The 21,956-nt window shown below is 42.6% G+C and overlaps 1 protein-coding gene across 1 annotated transcript in view; it reads left to right on the top strand.

The window, feature by feature from the left end:
* Positions 1–21,623, top strand: part of tulp4a (TUB like protein 4a) — a 29,411-nt gene extending 7,788 nt beyond the window's left edge. The window contains 13 exon segments of the mRNA XM_034230921.1: positions 5,674–5,802; positions 6,662–6,823; positions 7,312–7,492; positions 11,624–11,731; positions 11,847–12,010; positions 12,242–12,466; positions 12,582–12,816; positions 13,755–13,899; positions 14,500–14,644; positions 14,820–14,913; positions 15,011–17,808; positions 17,810–18,454; positions 18,571–21,623. Coding sequence (XP_034086812.1) covers positions 5,674–5,802; positions 6,662–6,823; positions 7,312–7,492; positions 11,624–11,731; positions 11,847–12,010; positions 12,242–12,466; positions 12,582–12,816; positions 13,755–13,899; positions 14,500–14,644; positions 14,820–14,913; positions 15,011–17,808; positions 17,810–18,454; positions 18,571–18,687 — 5,148 coding nt within the window. The 3' untranslated portion in view covers positions 18,688–21,623.
* The last annotated feature ends 333 nt before the right edge of the window (positions 21,624–21,956 follow it).

The following is a 21,956-nucleotide window of genomic DNA, read 5'->3' as shown; positions in this document are numbered from 1 at the left end:
TTTGATTCAGCTCAAATGCATCGCTACATTACAGTCCAATATACATCCAAGGAAAACCTTATAAATACATCATAGCCAACTGTAAACCAGTTATGGTCTTGTGATGCTGCAGATTTATAACCATGTTATGATTCCTACACACATGTCCTGTTGCATTACAACTTGGGGGCAGTCTGGAAAAATATATTGCAGCCTTTTATAGATTTGGAATAAAGAGCCAATTTAGTATCCATACAACCTTGCGGCATTATTGTAAGTGACCATGTGAGCAGTGTACAGGCACATCCAGTAAACAGCATGTATTTATCGAATTCATCTTTTTGACATTGAATATGATGTAAAGTCAGTCTTAACAATATCAGCCCTGTATTCAATGTTCAAAGAACAGAACTGTTGGGGGGGAAATAGCCAAAGGATCATATGATAAATGATAAGATGTTTAAGCACTTAACTGCAAGTCAGTGTGTCCACCTTGCCAACACCCACCGCACACAGTCTTGCAGCTTTCTTCCTCGGCTTTGCATCACACCCAGTGATACCCAATGTAGAAGCTATTATCAGACATTGATTATAGTTTTAGCACATGCTTGCTCTACTCGTAAACATTTCAGACTCTACCTCCTGAAGGTCCCGTCCCGTTGCCCTTTCTGCACGCTGCAAATCTCTCTGACCCTACTTCCCCCATTCTGGCTTCCTTGCTTTTGTATCAGTGCAGCTCTTCTCTTTAATTGAGTTTTGCCTCTGATTTAATATCATGTCAGACCCAGAATTACAGGAGAGGGCAGAGGGAGAAGGGAGAGGCTCCTTTTCGCTTGGTAGTTCTGTATCAGATTTTATTGTCGGTCAGGGGGTCTTGACTTTCCAATTATTCTTCATTAGTCAAGAAGTTTCAGCAGCAGCTTCACATTCAAAAGAAAAGCATAGGGATTTATTTTAACATGGGCATTTTTAGAACTGCGATAATTTGTCCCTTTTCCAGATGTTGTTTTTTTTATCCAGATATAGATAGATAATTGTGTCTTGGTGTCTCTCATTGCTGTGCTGCAGTCCATATTTCCCAAATTAGACATTAAAGACTTAACCTAAATGAATAAACTATTTGAATATGTTTAACTCGTTTAACTATGACTTGTTTAGCAGAGTAACCTTGGCTTTAGTTAAAGAAAGTCCAATAATAATTCAGTTTAATCTTGCAATTTGTGTAGTGTCATTTAGGTTTGTGCATGTTAAGATGTGAAAAAAGAAAACACAGCCTACTCCTTCATAAGTGTGTTTTCAAAAGAAGCCCTAACCTATGGCTAAAAACGAAGCATTGCCATGGACGACTGCACCACTGTGACACTGCACTGTCTGTCACTGTGTCCTCTCCCTTTTGCTGACTCCAATGCAACCCAAAGCTGTCCCTTGATTTGATTTGGTATTCTCAGTTAGGTTGCTAGGGTCAGCTCTGCTCCCAGTCTCAGCAAGAGGCCGGACCGCAATGACAACAGCAAGACACTGCAGGAGCAAAGACGGTGCCAACTTCCCAAGGAGAAGTTGTCAATGGCCGTGCCCTAGCCAAAGGGCAGAATGAAAGGGATTGTAAACGTAGTAACCCACTTTCTAAATGTCAAATTGTGGTATCTAACATTCTAAGGTACTTTGATTGGGTCTTTGAGAGCATTGTCACCAATATGTCTGCATATGTTTGCATTTGTGCAAGCATTCACCTTGTTCTTCTGTGATCCCATTGACCCTTCATTGTCCTGTGGCTTCTCACTCTGATCCTGCCTGTCTCCATGTGACGTCTGATCTCCCAGATCGCTGCGTCACAGCGAGGTGCTCAGCTGTCTCCCTCGCGGGATGCCTGACCAGCTCGCACTAATCTCCACACTGAGCTATATTTACACAGACACATAATACAGATTATTCTCACCTCTATGCGGCTGCAGATAAGTGTGTGAACATGCAATACATACCATGTGTGAACCTTATGCTTATTTATTGATTTGTTATCTTTTGTTTTGCCCCTTTGCTAGTTTATATAGCAGAGACATGATGTAAGAATTAGGCAACATAGACTCCTCCCTGATCTAAAGCCTCATGTCAACACCAGTTGGAGCTGTACTGGGTTACTGGGTTAATACCATCCGGAAAATCCTTTTGGCTCACCAGGGGTTGCAGACAGTGCACAGGTGGAGTAACAAGATGGATTTGTATTCCCCTAAGGCAGTGGTTCTCAAAGTGGGGGGCGCAGAGGCATGAGACCAGGAGGAAAAATGGTTATATATATATAATAAAAAAAAATAAAAAAATCATAATTTCAAAAAGTATTGATTCAAAAATAATATGATGCAGTACTATTACGTCTGGGTCTCTGTGTTTCATTAAAGCTCGGCTCTGTGTGTGTGTGGAACGAGCCATTTTGTGTGCGAGAGAGCGTACCGGAGATCGTAGTTGTTAGCTTCTGGTGCTAGCGAGCTACGCTAACGGATATAAGGAGTTTTTTCAACAACAAAGTGGAGGAGAGTCCTCTCCTGTCAGACTGAGAGACTCAGTGAGCTAAAGGACTCTCAGTGTTATCTCAGTGGGTCTCAAATGTTTTGGTCACCATTAATGTAAACAATTATTTCTGAGGCACACGTTTATATGATCATTATAGTTATAAAAAAATAAGAGAATAAATGAAAAACAGGTATGAAATACTTTATGACAGTAAAACAAGAATAAAGTTTAAAAGGGTGATTTGTAAAATATCCATAAAGAAAAAGTAAATCTGTTAACAGTTCTGTTTCAAATGGGTGTTGAGAGATGTATCCATAGATCTCTTCATTTTGCTCTCAAAGTGCACCAGATTGATGCTTTTAACTTCAATATTTAAAAATAAATCCCCTGCTTACACCTATATGCCGTGAGCTGATTATCGAGCCTTCATTGTAACAGTCACGGGTACACTGTGTGTGCGTGGGGAGTGTTGCAGTAGAAAATTCCACTGTAGCGCCCGGTACATTAATGGGAAACCCTAAATGTTTGAGCACCCTCTATGAAACATCAAGCTACCGCACAGCAGCCCCAAAAGAAATATCTGGCGCTGCCACTGAGCCTGACTATTTGTGTTGGGGGGGGGCCTGACTTTTTTTTTTCTCCAAAGGGGGGGCCTGACAGAAAAAGTTTGAGAACCACTGCCCTAAGGAGATACTCGATCATAAAAATGTGTCTTTCCAACAAATCTTTGACAATACTAGTGCCCAAGCTTGTCAGCTTTGCGCGCGCTGAGCACCGCTGCCTCCAGTCACTGCTGTGGCTGAATGATACATGGTCGGCCCTTTTTAATGGTGCGTGAATTTGGTCAAGTCAGTCAGAATGACATACAGACCTTAGGTGCAGAGCTGCATCAGGCCAGCTCTCATTGTGTCCTCCTTCCTGCAGTTTGCCACCTGAGGCACGCCTATAGAGCAACATTAGGATTTATACCACTGGGAGTGGGAGGGAAAACACGGTAAATCTGGCTCACAGGACACTTTATTGCTGAGGGAGCAAGGCCAGCAGAGCGATGAATCCTTCTGTTCACTCATTGCACTAGAGGGCTGCACATGGTGTATTCATATAAACATGTTTGTGTGAGGCAGAGCACTGAAAGTTCAGCTAGTAGAACTCAACGAAAATGTCACACTGCACTGCAGTGATTATTAGGGAATTATTGGAAAACCCTGCAGAATAAATATGATTGGTAACTGTTACCTGAGCATTGCTGCTTTTATTGCATGGAAGCATCTACTGGATTTATATCATTTAGTTTTACACCCTATTATACTATATTTATCAACATTTCTCATCTACAGTTACTATATAACTTACCATCAAACCTAGATTAGATCTTTTCGCCGCCTCTTTTCCAAACATTGGGTCGTGCTGCTCAAGTTTTGACTATGAAGCACATCTTGCACATCTTCCGGCGCAGACTGAAAACTCATCTCTTTCGACTCCACTTCGAGCGATAGAATTACTAACAAAGAATTGCTAACAAAGCACTTTTATACTAATAAAGGACTGGCTTATCTAAAGCTAGTGGAGTAGCATTGAAATGTTTTAGCTCTATGAAACCTGATGTACTTATATGATTCTGTTTTCTTCAGTTTGTGTCTTGTTGGTCGAACGCACTTATTGTAAGTCACTTTGGATAAAAGCGTCAGCTAAATGCAATGTGATGTAATGAAGCGAATGTATAAAGATTTGATGAATCAATCACTTGCTAATCTGGGCTGCTTATCAATGTAGTAACAGAAGATGGTTTAAAACAATCACACGTAGCCTTGATTTTGTGGTTTCCCAATGTTTACTTTCCCTAAAGTTTAAGCAGCTCAATATGGACCTTGAAGATGTTTTGATGAAGGGAGAATTGTTTATTCAGGTTTTCCATATCTTTTCAGTATCTTCAGAGGAATATAAAATAGTGTTTGCTGCTCGGGGCTGATGGTGTTGTTGGGAGAAAAAGAGCAAGACTGGCTGGCTTATCCAACTCTCAGCCACTGATCTGTTGGTCTTTCACTCGGAGAGCGTAAGCCTCACTAAAACCTGCCCTGTTTTGTGTGTTTGAGCGTGTACAGCCCACGTGCTTCACTTAGGGCGAGCAGAGCTGCTCCCTGTTCAGGATTATTCCTCTGGGAACAGGCTGAGTCACGCCACAGAAGAACAGAAAGAGAAACATGCAGGGAGTAGAGGGGGCTGGATGGAGATTGTGCTTTTGAGATGGGTGATGCTGAAAAAGAAAAACATTATAATCACTTTGATCATTGATTTGTCCCAGTTCACATTTGCATCTCAGTTGATGATGATCTATAGCTATATCTACTAAATACAGAAACCCACGCGTCTGTGAGTCTCTTGTGTCAGAGGCGGTCTGATCTTTAATCCGCAATACAGTATTTCCTGTAGGGACGTTCATGCATCAGTGAACTATTTTGTGTCTCTCACTTGTCAATCACTTCTTTTAGATTAGATTCCCCTCTAATTCCAAAATTGACAAATACAATGCTTTTCATAGAATAAAAAATTGAAACATAACCGGTGCATTGAAACAAACACAAGATCAGCTATTCATTATTCACATTATCAAGTAACAAAACAAGGACGGACACTCAGAAATGTCCATGTTTAAAGTGTGGTTTTGATTATATAGACAACAGTCTGCAGAGAGATTCAATAGTTGAATCTCATAGTCAGTAATATTCAGGATATTTTCAGCTCCTTTGAGACTCTTTCAAAATGAGGTTAACCCACTTTGCGGTATATTTTCATCTGGTTTGATGCTAAATTTAGCTCATTGAAATGTTGGAGCATGGATTTAACTTTCTGGATTTTTGGCGTTTCAGCTGACGCCCCAATTTAGAGCGCCCTACAGCGAGTGTTCAGGCAAGAGTTCAGAGTTTAGATCAAGGGCACTCTGACGAGGCATTGTGCTGTTCGTCATTTCACATTATCTGTTGTAGTTAGAGAGGCAAAGCTCTGTGACAGGAAGGCCACTGCTGTGTATACATATTTGCATATCTCTCTGAAAATACTTATCTCACTAGATAACACTGACAGGGTCACAGACAATGGCATTCAGAAGGACACGGGACGGTCTCTATAATCATTGTTTTTGTCCCTTTTCTCCCCTCTCATTGTATTTTCTGCATTTTTTTATTTTTTTAGGTGGTCTTGGTGCGGTGGAATGAACCCTTCCAGAAACTGGCTACCTGTGACACAGATGGAGGAATCTTTGTCTGGATCCAGTATGAGGGCCGCTGGTCCGTGGAGTTGGTCAATGACCGTGGAGCCCAGGTAAAATACATTACACAGAAATGGGACGTGAACAAAATGTGTCATTTAAAGTGCATTTTTCCTTTGCATTTACACAGAATATGGAATGCATGTTGAGAAATACAAATTGTATTCATGAACATGAGTGCATATATAAAGCAAGTAGATGCACAATAGAGAACAGTAATATGGGTAAAATACATATCAACAACAGCAAATTAACAGAAAAAGTTTAGATTTACAGATAACACTTTATTTGACACTTTCACTATACTGTCACTCAGTTCAAGGGTATTATTTATACTGACATTAACAGGCAGTCAATATTTCAATATTTAAATGTTCTGACAGTGCTGGTCACAAAACTGGAATGAAACTAGGTGTAAATGTCTTGCTAGCAGCACCTAGAGGCCGTTCTTCTCTTAACATCTGTTTGGAGATTTTCATGTTGCCATCATTAGAGCCCTGCTACTAAGCATACTGGGCCTCCTAAAACATTTGAGTGTTGTTAAATATGACCAGTTCCTAATTCTTGCTATTCATATATTGCATTTTTACAGTAAACATACATTAGGGTTGTTTAACAGTCAAAAGATAATCAATTGACTATATTCACGGTATGAAGAAAACTCCCCAAAAATTGAAAGGAAAAAAAACGCTATTTATTATTAAACGAAATTATTATCTAAATATTCGACAAGGAATTTTTCTGTGGATCGACTTTTTGATGAACCGAGGAACTGTTTCAGTGCTAAATAACAGAATGACAGTTACAATGGCATCAAAGGCTGTTTGATTTACACAACTGTTTTTTTAATCATAAAGCTAGCATCTCATTATCATCATTCCTTACTCAACTCATGTATCTGGGCCCCTATAGGTGAGTGACTTCACCTGGTCCCATGATGGCACCCAGGCTCTCATCTCCTACCGCGATGGCTTTGTCCTGGTGGGGTCAGTCAGCGGGCAGAGACACTGGTCCTCCGAGATCAACCTGGAAAGCCAGATTACCTGTGGGATCTGGACCCCCGATGACCAGCAGGTAACACGCACACATCCCGCAGAATTGTAACAATTCACCCTACCACTTTACAAGCCTTTGATTTGAATAGCTTCAGAAGTTTTAGGTTGTCATTTGCCACTTTAAGTATGTGGACTTGTCATTCAGAAGGCTGCGACCGGCCCAGAGGGAGATCATCTCTGAGTGACAGCAACCCTGCTCTGTCTTGAAAGTGTTATTTTTTTGTTAGGCTATGTTTATGCTTCCATGCTGTTAAATTGTCATCTCAGGTTGGACATCATCAAACTTCAGTCCGGATATATGTCTTTTTTCACCCCTTCATCCCATTTATGTCTCTTTCCCCAAGTTGTTGTCCTTGTGATATGCACTTCTCTTAACTCTATCTGTCATCTCTTGTCTATTTCTAAGTGTAGGTTCCTTTCCATCTTCTGCCTTTAAGTCCAAGTTAGAGTGTGTAATTTTTTCCTCTTTATTCCTCTCCCTTAAAACCCTTTACTATTTCTCTCTAGGTGTTGTTCGGTACTGCAGATGGACAGGTGATAGTGATGGACTGCCATGGGCGCATGCTGGCCCACATTCTGCTGCATGAGTCGGATGGCATCGTCAGCATGTCCTGGAACTATCCCAGTTTCCTGGTGGAGGACAGCAGTGAGAGCGACACAGATTCTGACGACTACTCTCCACTGCAAAGTAAGCTGCTCAGGGTTTGATTTAAATTGACTGCTCTTTGTGGCTTGTTCAGACACACACACAGCGAAAAATGCAATTTACATCATGTCTACAGTAGACAACTGAATAATATGATGTAGGATTGGACACTAATAAAGGTTTACATAGTAAGGATGTACCAATACCAAACATCTAGTAGTCAATACCAATACTAGTTAATTCCACAATTATTGATAACCAATTTGAAACCATGTTAAATAAATGTATCGGCCTGAATAATTTAAAAGAGGGTCTTGCTGTTTAATACGTAAGTACTTCTGTGCAAAATACATAGGACCATAAGTTACTCTACCTGCCTCTTACCGCCATCTTTTACAACTCCATCCATTCTTCCTCAGGCTCTTAGTCCAAATGGAAGGGGGAAAGATTTCCAATTGGGGGCACAAGGTTAGGACACAAGTTATGGCTGGTAGGGTTTCACTATATTGTGATTAGTAGCCTCCCCTCCCTAGTGTTCTCATGAATATTTAGGTCGCAGAAACAGGTGTACACATGAACATAAACTGTGCCTTGTTTCTGTATCGATATTAGATTCATAATAAAATAATATACTATATGAATGTGATGTAAAAATGATCATGAAAGTAGTGGATTGGATCACCTACATGTTCAACTGAGTGCCTCTGAACACTTTTGATGGTCTTTGGCACAATTACATTTCAATCCTGAGATGCCTGCTTTACCCTGTTAGTATTACGCAGTGTAGTAAAATGTGTTCTTAAATAAGGTAAACACATTTTATAGTTTGGAGTATACTCTTGGGTTGTCGATGTATAGGAGGTATTAATTGAAGCTCATCGTTAGAAGGGTAGGTCATTTGTGATGCTGATCTCACCGGCGATCCGCATCATTTATTAAACTTCATAAGTGAGAAGATGACTCTTCCAATATTTCCCACTTCTCTACCAGTTGTGAAGACGGGGAGGGAGGGACGCATTAAAACAAGAGAGTGTGACCAAATGGAAGATGGGTGGGGGGGCTGCGGTTAAAGATGGAGGGCAAGAGGTGGAGAAGGAGCTCTCCTGACAATGGGCTGACGCTGCCACTAGACCTCCTGTTTGCTTTTAATGCTGCAGTAGCTGTTGTCATAACAGCAGCAGATGTCACAGTGTAAGGGGGTGCGTCACCAGGCTCTGTGTGCGACACACTTACATTATGGACAATCAATGGTTCTACTTGGAAAAGGAAGTGTGTTATCTACAAATAAAATATGAATTCTTTGTAGTGTCTAAACACAAAACTTATACATTTATGACTTTATTTTCAATTGTTTCTTCTTTAAACATAATCCACTCCATTGGAATATGTTCACCTTTTTAATGTCCCGATCGAACCCTAGTAGGCTACAAAATACAGAATGTTCTGCCTTAATCTTTATGTGTTGGCGTGAAGCCTTTTAAAAAACAAAACAACAAGGGCGTTGTAGCAACAATCTAACAATACCATAAACTACAATTATACTGTATAACGACATTATAAAAAAGGCAGTTTTTTTAGGTAAATATTAGGGATGCGCCGATCGCCAATTTCGGGGCCGATCGCCGGAATCAGTATCGGCCGATACCGATCGCCGATCCGATCAAGTGGGCGGGGCCTAAATGGAAGATTTAAACATCACTTTAAATCTTCCATTTAAAGTGATGTTTAAAACTCAGTTAATGGGGCTCATTCACTGGAGCTTCCACAAACAACAATCAACTTAATTATTACATTCAAATGATGTACATTATTCAAGTTTACATTCACTTTGGAGAATAACACGGGAGAAATTAGCGGAAGCGCTCTCTCCTCTCTCTCTCCCCCCCCCTCTCCCCCTCTCTCCCTCCTGACAGCCTGTCAGTATCTCATGCAGCTCACTGATCCAGTAATGAGTGACCCGACAGTGAAGAATACATATATTTATAATAACTAGTTTAGCTTGTTCCAGAGGTAGATCAAATAGCTAAGTAGGTCTAACTCTTGTGTGTTTTGCTCCGCTCACCGGTCCGTCACAGCGGGTGGAGCTGCAGGATTTCTGCTTCACACACGTTGCATTCCGCTATTTTACTGTCTTTTTCGGACACCTTAAAATACTGCCAAACCGGGAAGCCATTTTGGCGAGCTTGTTTTGCCGCATACAGAGAAAAGTGTCATGTATTTTACGTCATGCGATCGGCTCTCGCGATCGGCATGTTTAGAGAGCACCGATCGATCGGTAGAGAGTGAGTATCGGCCGATCTCGATCGGTGACCGATCGATCGGAGCATCCCTAGTAAATATGAACTGCTTTCTTGGCTTCAGTCTAAAAAACGGAAGTGGAAGTTTTACGTGTAAAAATTAAACATTCTGCACAGCCCTGGCTGTTTATGCTACTGTTGACATTAGAGGGAAAAAAAAAAGGTTTGAATAGTTGCCAAATAAACATTTACACCCCACCTGTAGACTCTCCTCCAACCAACCTCCTTTTCAGATTTTTATGAAGCATATAGTTAATTTAATCCTAAAATAACTCACCTTTTTTAGTGCCCTTTGCTGGCAGCCTACAGACGTGTTCGATGGCAGTATTTAAAAACAGTCAACGGTGAGCCTGAGAAAATCTGGTGGCCAATGCCAATAGATTGATTACTGGTATTTTACTGGGACGTGAGCAGTCACACAATAGTAGAGTTGCATGTGGTTAGCCCTCCAACCTCCTGGCTGCTTCCACCGTGTACACCAGCCCACGTAACAGCCTCATTTTATTGGTTCCTGTTTTCCTTTTTTGCCTCCTTTTTTCTCTTGAGCTTAATTAGTCCCAGTTGCTAAGGCTGTATTGGTGAGGGTCTGTCCTCCTCTTGCTGTGCTATTTTTTCCCTTCCTTTCACCGTGGGTTATGTGGTAAAGCTGAAAAGTGCTTGCCTGATTATGCTCTAACTCGATAATTAAACTAATTGAACCAGCCAATAGTAATTGATTGGCCTCGATAGAAATTATCTCTCAAGTCGAAAACATGACTAAGACACCAGGCCGCCTGTTCCTCTGCCTTTCCAAATCTCTGTATCATGATATATAATGATGACCCATTATCACTACCCAACACCACACTCTGCATTTACAAAAGAAGCATATGTCTCATTTAATGTTAAAACCATTCTGAATGGATTATTATTATTAAGAAGGAGTAACTAAGCCTTGGCTGAAATCAAAAGCAGCAGTGGATAATTCATTTGTGTTGGTATTTGGGTCATTGCAGGACTAGGAGAGAGGACAGACTCAAGGCTGTTTTAATGGAAAACGTATGGGTGGTTGTCTGAAGGTGTTCTATTTATAGCAGGTTACGGAAAATGCCACTTGTTTGCAGCTATAGGTGCAGCAGGGAGATGTGCTGGGCCTGTGTTTGTGAAATTGTGTATTCTCATTAAATGTACACAGTGGAAACTCACTGACAAATATGTACAACTGCCAATTAACTGTCCTCGTCTGTCTCTTAATAGCCTCCAACTACCTCTAGAGTAAATAAGAACACACAAACACACGGGCGGTATTTTTTAGCCATCTCTGGAAATGCAAGTAAATAACTCATGGAAAATGCCCAATGTGATGCCATTATTTTGCTTGTTTAGTCTGGGCAACACTCCAAAACCTAAATATGGTCAGTCTACTATCAAGACAATGAAAATGAGCACATCCTCATATTTGAGAAGCTGCAACTGGGCAATGTTTTGCAGTTTCCCTTGAAAGAAGAATCAATGATTAAAAAGAGTTCACACCATTGATTTTTTTCTTTCTTGACAAATCGATGTATTGACAAATCAATGAAGACCCTCCCTTGTTACATGTCAGGTTACATTGGGGTTGTAATAAGTTATGTTCCTTACTCTCTGTTCTGCCATATAAAGCTAAACCCCCAGATAAAGTTGACATAAAATAAATTGTTGCATTTTATTCAGTGCACAGATGTGTAATTGTAACCCTTCCCTTGATTTAGTTTATTTACATCCACTATACTTAAATGTGGAAACTTGTTTTATTCCTTTACTGTTGAAACCGTGTACTTTAAATTGTTACCACTTTGTTATGTTGCTTTCTCAGTTCCTGTTCAATATGTTTAAATTGTCCTTTATCTCTTCATAGTGCACAGTCATAAACCACTGCTGACCGTCAGCTTCACATCTGGAGACATCAGCCTGATGAACAACTACGACGACCTCTCTCCCACCCTCATCCGCACCGGGCTGAAAGGTGTGCAATAATGTTTAATTCAATGATATCTCAAGGATTTTATTTATTTGGTAAATGTTGTTAGCATGTGTTACTCTGCATTACATGAATTTTTCTCCTGTGCCTCGTGTTACAGATGTGGTGGTGCAGTGGTGCTCGCAGGGGGACCTCCTTGCGGTGGCCGGGATGGAGAGGGCCCTCCTCCCCTCCGACCCCTCCTGTCCCCCCACCAGGAGCGCCCTTGTTAAGTTCTACAACGTTCAGGGTGAACACATCTACACACTGGACACACCAGCACAGGTGAACTTTAACAGGGCCAAACCTGAGTCACATTACTCAGAATTGTATGTGTTTGTTATTTGCCTTTGTCAAGATTGGACTCTATACTTATATGTCACAGCCATACCAATTAGATCCCTTAATATTTACATCTTTCATGCTTTATCTTAATGATGTATTGCAGTATGTAGTGTTGTAAATGTGACAAAACAATCTTATCCTTTCTCCCATGTGTCTCCTGTCACCCTGCAGCGCCCCATCACTACGCTGTGTTGGGGGCACCGGGACTCCCGTCTGTTCTTGGCATGCGGCCCGGCGCTCTACGTAGTGCGAGTGGAGCACCGCGTTGCCAATCTGCAGCTACTCTGCCAGCAGGGCATCGCCACAGCAGTGAAGGAGGAAAAAGATATTGCCAAGCTCACCATGCCTTCCCGCCTCTGTTTTTACGTCACTACTGCTTTTGTACCCACCATTAAGGTAACACCGAACAGGGGGTGAAACCATAACATACCTACTTAATGACTTGCATTCCGTCAGAGATCTCACCTTCTGAGATAAGCCTTCATAACAAATACACCCCTTTCCTTTTCAGCCCCCCATCCCTGATCCGAACAACATGCGTGATTTTGTGAGCTACCCGACAGCTGGAAATGAGCGTCTGCACTGTACAATGAAGCGAACAGAGGATAACCCTGAGGTGGGGGGGCCCTGCTACACTCTGTACCTGGAGTACCTCGGGGGTCTGGTGCCCATCCTAAAAGGCCGGCGAATAAGTAAACTGCGTCCAGAGTTTGTCATCATGGACCCTAAGACAGATGGGAAAACAGGTAAAACTGCGCTTTCTTCATATTGGTAACTTCACAGAGCAAAACCAAGAACAGGTTCCTGATTAGAGTGGTTGGTCTAATCAGTCAGACACAAAAACAACATTTGTTTGAGTATTAAAATATTTGTCAATTGTTTTCTGTCGATCGACTTATTGATTTGTTGATAAATCTGTACCTGTTAGCATAAAACCCAATGTTTGTATGTGTAACTGTAAGAGTAAAACAAAACTGCTAAATGCATTCCTCAGACACATCGGCCTGCTCCAGTACTTTTCCAGTTATTTGAGTTCCTTGACGTGGCTATGTTTTAGTCACATAGGGCAGACTGCGCCCATGTTAATTAAAAGCTGTTTAATGGGGGCTCTGATGGCCCCTGGATTCCTCATAAATCAACCCGCACCCTCTCCATGCAGTGATAAATGAAGCCAGCCATGAAATGGTTCCAGCCCATTCACACTTTAATGTCCATCAAATAAATTAACTTGACCTAAACTGGAACAGCAGTGGTTCACTGACTCCATAAGAATGAGGCAAAATCGAATAATTGAAACTACTGAAACAAAGATTTGGACCAAATGGGATTAAATATTTATCTTTAGAAATGTTGAACAATGCTGAGCCATATAGTTAGTTTTATACAAATCCATGAGGAACATGCCTTTATCCAGGTTGTTGGAGAGTAGTAGATGTCCTACAATGTCATCTGTATTTTCAGAAATGCCAAAGTAGAGAGATCATCTTTATTTGTATATTTGTTTTTCCTTCTTCTGTTCCTGATTTAGTTCTCAAGTTAATCAGATGTCATTAAAAATGAGTGAACAGTGAACACACATTATAGCATCTCATTAAATATTTTTTGTTGAAATTAACACATCTACAATCCATTTACTCAAAATGTACCCCTCTTTTTCGTCCCCCATCTTGTCTTTTCTCCTCAGACGAGATATACGGCAACAGTCTGATATCTGCCATGATTGACAGCTGTAACTGCTCTGACTCCAGTGACATTGAGCTGAGTGACGACTGGGTTGGCAAGAAATCTCCAAAGATATCCAGAGGGAGCAAATCCCCCAAACTGCCCAGGTAACCAGAAACCTGTGTGTACTGTAGCACGTCATCTTTATTTGATGTTTATTTTTTTCGTATACAAAATTCATATTTGCTGTACAAGGGGCCATCTGCTCATCAGTATATATTAACATGCACACAAACACTGACTCAGTATTTTGCCCAGGGACACTTTGACATTTTGACCGAAGGACCTACAGATTGGTGGAAGGTTGTTTAGTTCTCTCTACACAAAATGAAATGTATTAAGGGGGTTTGGCTTACATGTTACACAATTCTTTTTAAATAAACATTTAATTTCCCACATATTAGGCAGTTATTCAGCATCGGCTTAAATGCTTCTTCGACAGCAGAGAGCTTTTAGATATCTTAGCTTCCTCCAACAGCTTAAAAACACAAGAATGAACGTTTAGCTTTTAATAAATGTCTATATAAAATATGTAATATCAGAAGTGAGATTATTTAAGTTTCATCCCAGCAATTATTGATAACTTCCTTCATATATCATTATGTGTAACAAATCTGCACTGTTTTTGGTTCAATGCATGCCTAAACCTTTTTATTTTCTATTTACTACCTTCTCTGTAGAGACTTAGTTTGTCCCTTTTCCAACAGGATCAACATTGATCCCAGAAAATCCCCCAAACTTTCCCGTGCTACACAAGAGATCTCCAGGTCACCACGGTTACCCATACGGAAACCCTCAATTGGGTCACCCAGTCTAACACGGAGGGAATTTCCTTTAGATGACATCACTCAGGTAACAGTAAAATCATTTGAGCTTAATTTGTTATTTTCCTCTGGATCAGTGCTGTGTATTGAAGTCTATGCACAGGATGAGTGTGCATACACTTTCAAGCACAACAAATACAATACAGGTTTAAGAAATGACATACATAATATATAAAATCATTCTCTTTGTGCCCATCTTGCAGCAAAATTACCTTGCTCAGGTCACATCCAATATTTGGGGAACAAAATTCAAGATTGTGGGGCTTGCCGCTTTCTTGCCAACTAATCTTGGTGCAGGTAACCCATCAAAAACTTTTCAACTAGCATTTAGCAATAAATTAATAAATACATTTAAATAAGTCCGATGTCTTTTTCTCTGGTCCTCTCCCCTTAGTCATCTATAAGACAAGCCTCCTCCATCTGCAGCCCCGACAGATGACCATCTACCTGCCAGAGGTGCGTAAGATCTCCATGGACTACATCAATCTGCCCGTCTTCAGCTCCAACGTCTTCAGTGAGGATGAAGATGACCTGCCTGTGTCCGGCCCCGCTGGGAGCACCGATGACAACCCGCCCTGCACCGTCAACATCCCTATTGCCCCCATCCATAGTCCAGCCCAGGCCATGTCCCCTGCCCAAAGCATTGGTCTGGTCCAATCACTCCTAGCCAATCAAAATGTTCAGCTGGATGTCCTAACGAATCCCACAGCAACCCCTGCTGGGGCCACAGCTGGTGGGTCAGACCAAAGCCAAGACACCCTCCTGACAGCCCAGTACACCGTGCCCACCAGGTACTCCAGCCCCGGGCAGGTCATCTTTGGGGGACTAGAAATCGGACGCCTGATGGTGGGACCTCCACCTTCTCATCATCCTTCACAACCACAACAACAATCAAGCCACCATCCACAGCAGCAGCAGCAGCACCAACAACAACAACACCAACAACAACAACACATTCAGCCCCACCACCAACAACAGCAGCAGCACTCACTCCAACAGCAGCAGCAGCATCAGCTCCAACAACAGCAGCAACTCCAACAGCAGCAGCAGCAGATGCTTCAGCACCAACACTTACAGCAGCAGCAGCAGCTTCAGCAGCAGCACATTCAGCAGCAACTCCAACACATTCAGCAGCAGCATCAACATCAGCTCCAGCAGCAAATACAACAACAGCAACACATTCAACAGCAGCAGCAACACATTCAGCAGCAACTGCAGCAACAAATGCACCACCAACATCAGACGCAGCATCAGATGCAACAACATCAGCAGCAGCAGCAGCAGCAGCAGCAGCACCAGCAGCACCATCATCCACTTCAGCAGCCTCTCCAAATTCAGATCCCTGTTACCTCCATGTCATCCGGACAGACTTCAGGTGCAGCGATGCTCCAGCAGGGGGCGCTGCAGATACAGATCCCTCATCCACCTGCTGATTTAGTGGTTGAGAGAGCATTGGGTGTTGAACACGAGCACCTCCTGAAAATCAAAAGCATGCGGCAAACTCAACAGCTGGCTGAAGGCGATACATTGGTGTTTAGTGCCCCTCTGGAGCTCAGTAAGATGAACCCCCCGCCCCCCTACCCCGGGACAGTGGCTGCCGCTGTAGCAGCTGCAGCAGCTGCTGCCGCCTCAGCATCCGCTGCAGCCTCCAGTCTTGCATCTGGATCAGTAGGGGGCCCCAGTGGAACTCCTCCCCCTGGAGAACTGTCACTAAAGAAGGGCGAGTTCTCACTTTATCCTTCAGGTCAGCAACAAGCTCAGTACCCCACACCCCTGGGATATGAGAGGATAACAACATTTGACAGCAGTGGCAATGTGGAGGAAGTATGTCGTCCTCGAACACGCCTTGTCTGCAATCAGAATGTGTACACACTCCAGGGACCTGGCAGCTCCGCCACTCTCAGGGTCACCTCCTCCTCAGCTGACAAGAAGAACCAGCTTCCCTACGCCTCTGCCACACTCAACAGACTCACCGCACCTCGCTATTCCATACCCAGCGGAGACCCGCCCCCGTACCCTGACCCGGCTAATCAGAATAGTGCTGTTGGCAGGAACCCTGGACAGAGGCTTGACAGCAGTTTGATCCACGCCACTCTCAGGAGGAACAGCCGAGAGGCCGCTCTCAAAGTCTCTCAGATGCTGGAGGCGCCCAGACCACTGCCTCCGAAGGCTAAGAACAGTAGTAGTAGTGCACTAGCAGCCTCCTTCCAGCAGAGGGTGCCAACAGCCTTATACACGTGCAGTCAGTGTAGCAGTGGATCTAGTGTCGGAAGCACTGCCCCAGGGAGCACTAATGGAATAGCTGGAGGAACTATAATCAGGCAGGATTTCCCTCCAGGCAACGGGGCACCACACAGCACAGTCATTGTTCACTCCAACAGCACCACTTCTCTGGCCTCGCAGTCCTCTTACAGCCTGCTGAGCGCTCTTGAAGGATCTGGGATCACAGGAGGAGGAAGTAACAGAGACAGGGCAGATTATGTGAATTCAGCATTTACTGAGGATGAAACACTGAACCAGTCATTGAGGAATCTGGCACTAGGAGGAAATGATGCATCAGGACTAGTTGTGAAACGCCCACCTCCCTATCAGTGGGACCCAGCAGCCACAGAGGAGGTGTGGGTTCCTCAGGAACGGACAGCCACCCTGAGTCCTGCTGGACCCCCTGGACCCCACAAACCACCTCCACTTATTCTTAGCCCTGCTCAGCACTTAGATGTGTCCAGGCTGCCTTTTGTCCTTTCTCCAAAGTCCCCCACCAGTCCAAGTGCTGCTTCATTTCAAGCTGCTGCAGCAGCCGCAGGATACCAAATCTCTCTCCAGTACCCTCCATCCTCTGCCTATCCTGTGGCCCAGCTACAGCCCATCCAAGGGTCTCCACGCCCCTGCTCCTCCCCAAAGGAGCTTGTTGTACCAGTACCCTTCTCACAGCAGGATGCAACCCTTGTCTTACCGCCTGGTTACCATGCAAACCTGGCAAACCTCACCTGCTGCCCTCTTCCACCCCTGTATCCAGGAGGAAGTTCTTGTGCCGGCCTCCCTATTCCCTCCATTGCCCTCCACACTCCTTGGGGTACATATAACTCTTGCCCTCCTATGTCCAGTCCTGCAGTGCCACTACCACCCAAAGCCTCCCACATGGCAGTAGACAAAAATGTCCTGTCGCCTCCTCCTCCACCCCCACCCCCTCCACCCTCCACCTCCACCAGTAGAGCTGCAGGAGGCCATGGCAGACGCCGGGGAAGGCTTCCAGGAGGTGCTCTCCTTGACCGAGAGCCCTGTCCCACAGCGGTCTGATAAGTTCGTAAAGAAAAACCGCAAGCGAGTGGATGGGCGCGCCGAGGAGGCTAACGTGCCGCCTTTGGCTGAAGGGAGCAAGTCGAAAAAGGAGAGCAGAGCTTTGGGTGATTTCAACTCCCTTATCTCTAGTCCAAGGCTGGGAGGGAGGGACAAGAAGAAGCTGAAGGGACAGAAAGAGCAGCAGCTGAAGGCCAAGAAGCTGAGTAAGGGCACTGCCAACAGTGAGTTCCAAGACAGTTCAGAGAGTGAGCCAGAGCTCTTCATCAGCGGAGATGAGCTGCTCAATCAGTGCCAGAGTGGTAAGAAGGGCTGGAAGAGTAAGAGGAACCTAAGAGCTGCCAATGAGCTGGACGAGATAAAGTGTCGGAAGGCCAACGAGAAGGAGGACCGAGGGCTGGGCAGCCAGGGCTTCGTGTACGTCATGGCGAACAAGCAGCCACTGTGGAATGAAGCCACACAGGTGTACCAGCTGGACTTTGGTGGGCGCGTCACACAGGAGTCTGCCAAGAACTTTCAAATTGAACTGGAGGGCAGACAGGTAAGAGAGCTCTTTGTTCAAAAAATATCCCTCTCTCCACGATATTCATATGTATAGTTATTTGAAACACTGGGATATCTGTATTCATTGTTTTCTTTGTTTGTTTCTCTACACAGGTGATGCAGTTCGGCAGGATAGATGGCAATGCCTATATCCTGGACTTTCAGTATCCCTTCTCTGCTGTGCAGGCCTTTGCAGTGGCTTTAGCCAATGTTACTCAACGCCTCAAATGAGATGTCCCCTCCCTACTTACCCTGAGTTATATCTGGGATTTAAATGCAATCTGTTGGAGGGGCACAGTTGTTTCATTTGAGATTAATAATCTTTGATTTAGAGAGGAGACTTAAATCAGCCCGGGTTCATAGAAAGAGATACAATCATTCTGCACTACACAATGCTGCCACTAGAGTTGGTGCAATAAGCATTGCCTGCATTTGCCAAGGTCGCCCTCAGTCAGTGGCTCCTTGCAATGCATGTAGGGCCAAAGAGCTGAGCTTTGGTAATCATCATGCAAATAAATGCTGCTTTAGCTAGTAGAAGCTTATAGACATGATAACCTGTAAACAGAGAGGAATTGTCGAGGTGCAGTTTTCAAAAGAAGCAGCAGTAATACTTGAAAACCACACTCTGGAGATCACAGTTGTTTATTTCCCAGAGCGCACAGGTACTACTGGGCACTGAAATCCATTGCTGTACAAACTTCAGTGAAACAGTTACCACTTTATTATACTGCTTTTGCTTTTAGAATTTTATTAAATGGCAGAGGGTAGGAGGGTCTTTTTGTTTTTACTCTCTGCCATTCCTTTTGTTACTATCTCAATACTATCTTGGCTGGAATTGAGGCTTAGATATATGCATCATTTAGGAGCACTACTAAGAGGTCACACTTTTCACTGTAGTAAAAGGTGTGTCACTGTTAAACACTTGGGAAGGTCGAGGAGTAAATATAGATGAGTTGAACTGCAGTCGTTTCCACATAGTTTCCTGGGACTTTGAAGGAAGAAGAAATGTTATTCCGCTACATGGATTAATTTAGATGTAATGTACATTTTGTTCTTTATCTATTCAGATATGAATTTTAACGTTATTGTCATTGTTTGTGATATCCAATCTTCATACCCTGTCAACATTGTTTTCAACTTACCTGTTTTATTTGGGAGAACTAGGGGCTGAATTTGAATATTGCTGTGTAGTCCAGAGTAATTCAAGAGGGAGGGGTGTACTGAATAGCTTTGACTGATATATCCTGTACTTAGGGAAATACCTACATACGGTGACATTGTCGTAAAAGAAGTCGCCAGGCCTGGATTGAACAACTTAACCTCTGGCATGATGTGATTTGTCACCTGCTGCCACTTCTGTGAAGTGAGTGTGTAGTTTGCTCCTGCTCTTCAAATAACACACTAAACATACAAGCAAGGTACAGGAATTATTTTTGTATATTTCACCTATGCCATTTCATACTCTTTTCAGAAGTCATGTAAATACATATCAGTCGTGATGTAAATGTTGTAAAGAGACTTGGGTGACTTTGACAGATGTCTGTTTATGCCTGTCTCCACTGTGTTTTAAGTGTCATTTCAGGTGTGGAGCGTCGCTGTAGTACTGTTCAGCTCAACAGCTACAACCACAAACAGAAACAAGTTATGACTTAAGCTGAAATCATTGTCACTGAATCTTTGAAGTCAGAACTCCAATGAAGGATGAAGCTATTGAAATCTGTTCATTTAGAAAGCTGACACTAATATCTGAAAAGCTGTTTTTTTCTTTCTTCTTTAAGGCAGTCCCGCTTGTCTTTGTGTTGAACTAAGAACACAGAGCAAGATAGGAGCATGGGCAGTCAATTATTAGCCACATTGCCAAAATAAATAAATAGATTTTTATCAATTTAAAGGAATACTTCATCCTCAAACTGATCATTTGTGTATAACTCAAACATGTTGACCTTGAAAGCTTGAAGAAACAACAATAAATCGTAAATAGTAATTGATGTACAAATGATTATTACGGGGTTGAAATATTCCTTAAAGCTGGTAGCCAAACAAAAAAGGGCAGTAATATTGGGTAGGTGAGATCATATTCACCTTTAACCTTTGTGCCAAAATATCCATTTGCTAAGATTTATAGTAAAAAAAATGGGCCTAGAAGAAAGTGTAACTTGATATAAAGAAATGTATAACTTTGGACCAGCTATGTTTTGGTCTTTGAATTGATGAGATTATTAAATTCTTTAGTGTGAGCTTTATTTATCACAACCAGATGCATGTCTGTCAGAGGGGGTGGGGGCTGTAGGGATGGGGGATACAATACATAATTAAAAAAGTCTCTTCTGATCCAAAAAAAGAACATGAGCATGTCATGAAGAAAATATCCATTTTCTGTGTTAGTTGTGCAATATTTTCTTGGGAGGGGGGGTCCTTTGTTATCAATTTTGACCACAGTTTGATACCATTCTTTTAGTTCAGCATCTCAGTTGCATTTTATTTATGAGATTATTTCCTGAAGGAGATATAGTATCTATACATACTGTATATTGTGGAGTTTTCTGAACATTTCTTTGTGTTGAGAAAACAGGTGGTTACAAGTGTAGCCCAGACGATGAGATGGGGTTTGGTCGGGGGCGGGGTTTGGGTTCGGGCAAGTTTTCTGTGTTTTGTGAAGTTTGCTTTGGATGGAAAGATGTGAATGAGTAAGTGCCCAGTTTAGTGTAGTTGGTAGACTAGTTATGTAGAGTGTAACTGTTAAGTCAAGGTGTGTCTGTATTCAACTGTGCAGTCTACCAATCCCATCAGTGTTAAATCTATTATCTTTAAACGTGTGTGTTCATGGCTTCTTACACATACATACACACATCATTCACTCACAAGTGTAAACCACTGAGTTCATGTTCAGAATTGCCTCGATGGACTTAGGTTAAGGATTCACTTTAAACGGATTTTACGAGATGACCTGTTGTAGATATTGTAGGATTTGGCTTTTCTTTAGAAAAGGTATGTGCTTTGTATTTGTAGTTGTAGACTTAAATGACAAAAACACTTGAAAAGAATCTGAGTCTGATTTGGTGACTGAACGTTTATAGTGAATGGATAGTAAGGCATGCCATGTAAATTATTTTATAATTGTATATGTCACGCATCTTTTGAATAAAACGTCATTGTTTCCGAAATAAGATGTGTCCTGTCTCTTAAATATATTCAGTATTATGTTGAATTTATAGATGGGATTATTGTTACCCTGCCAGCTATTGGACTAGAGTTTACACAAGGTTGCTCTATTGTGTCAAACAACAAACATGATATTTCATAACAGGAAAAGCACAGGTGGAGGACTAAGGCAACTAAGCTCAAATTCCCAAATATATTATGGCCATGCATGTCAGACAAACCTGACAACGTGGACTCGAGTAAATTACTTTTTCACAATTATGTTTTATAGTTTTAAGTCATAGTCATACTTGTGAAAAGGAGTCTAATGTCTCACAATTTAGCTTTCTATAGCTAAT

This window comes from Gymnodraco acuticeps, unplaced genomic scaffold (genome assembly GCF_902827175.1).
Source record: "Gymnodraco acuticeps unplaced genomic scaffold, fGymAcu1.1, whole genome shotgun sequence".
Taxonomy (NCBI): domain Eukaryota; kingdom Metazoa; phylum Chordata; class Actinopteri; order Perciformes; family Bathydraconidae; genus Gymnodraco; species Gymnodraco acuticeps.
This window is presented reverse-complemented; position numbering and strand designations above follow the sequence as displayed.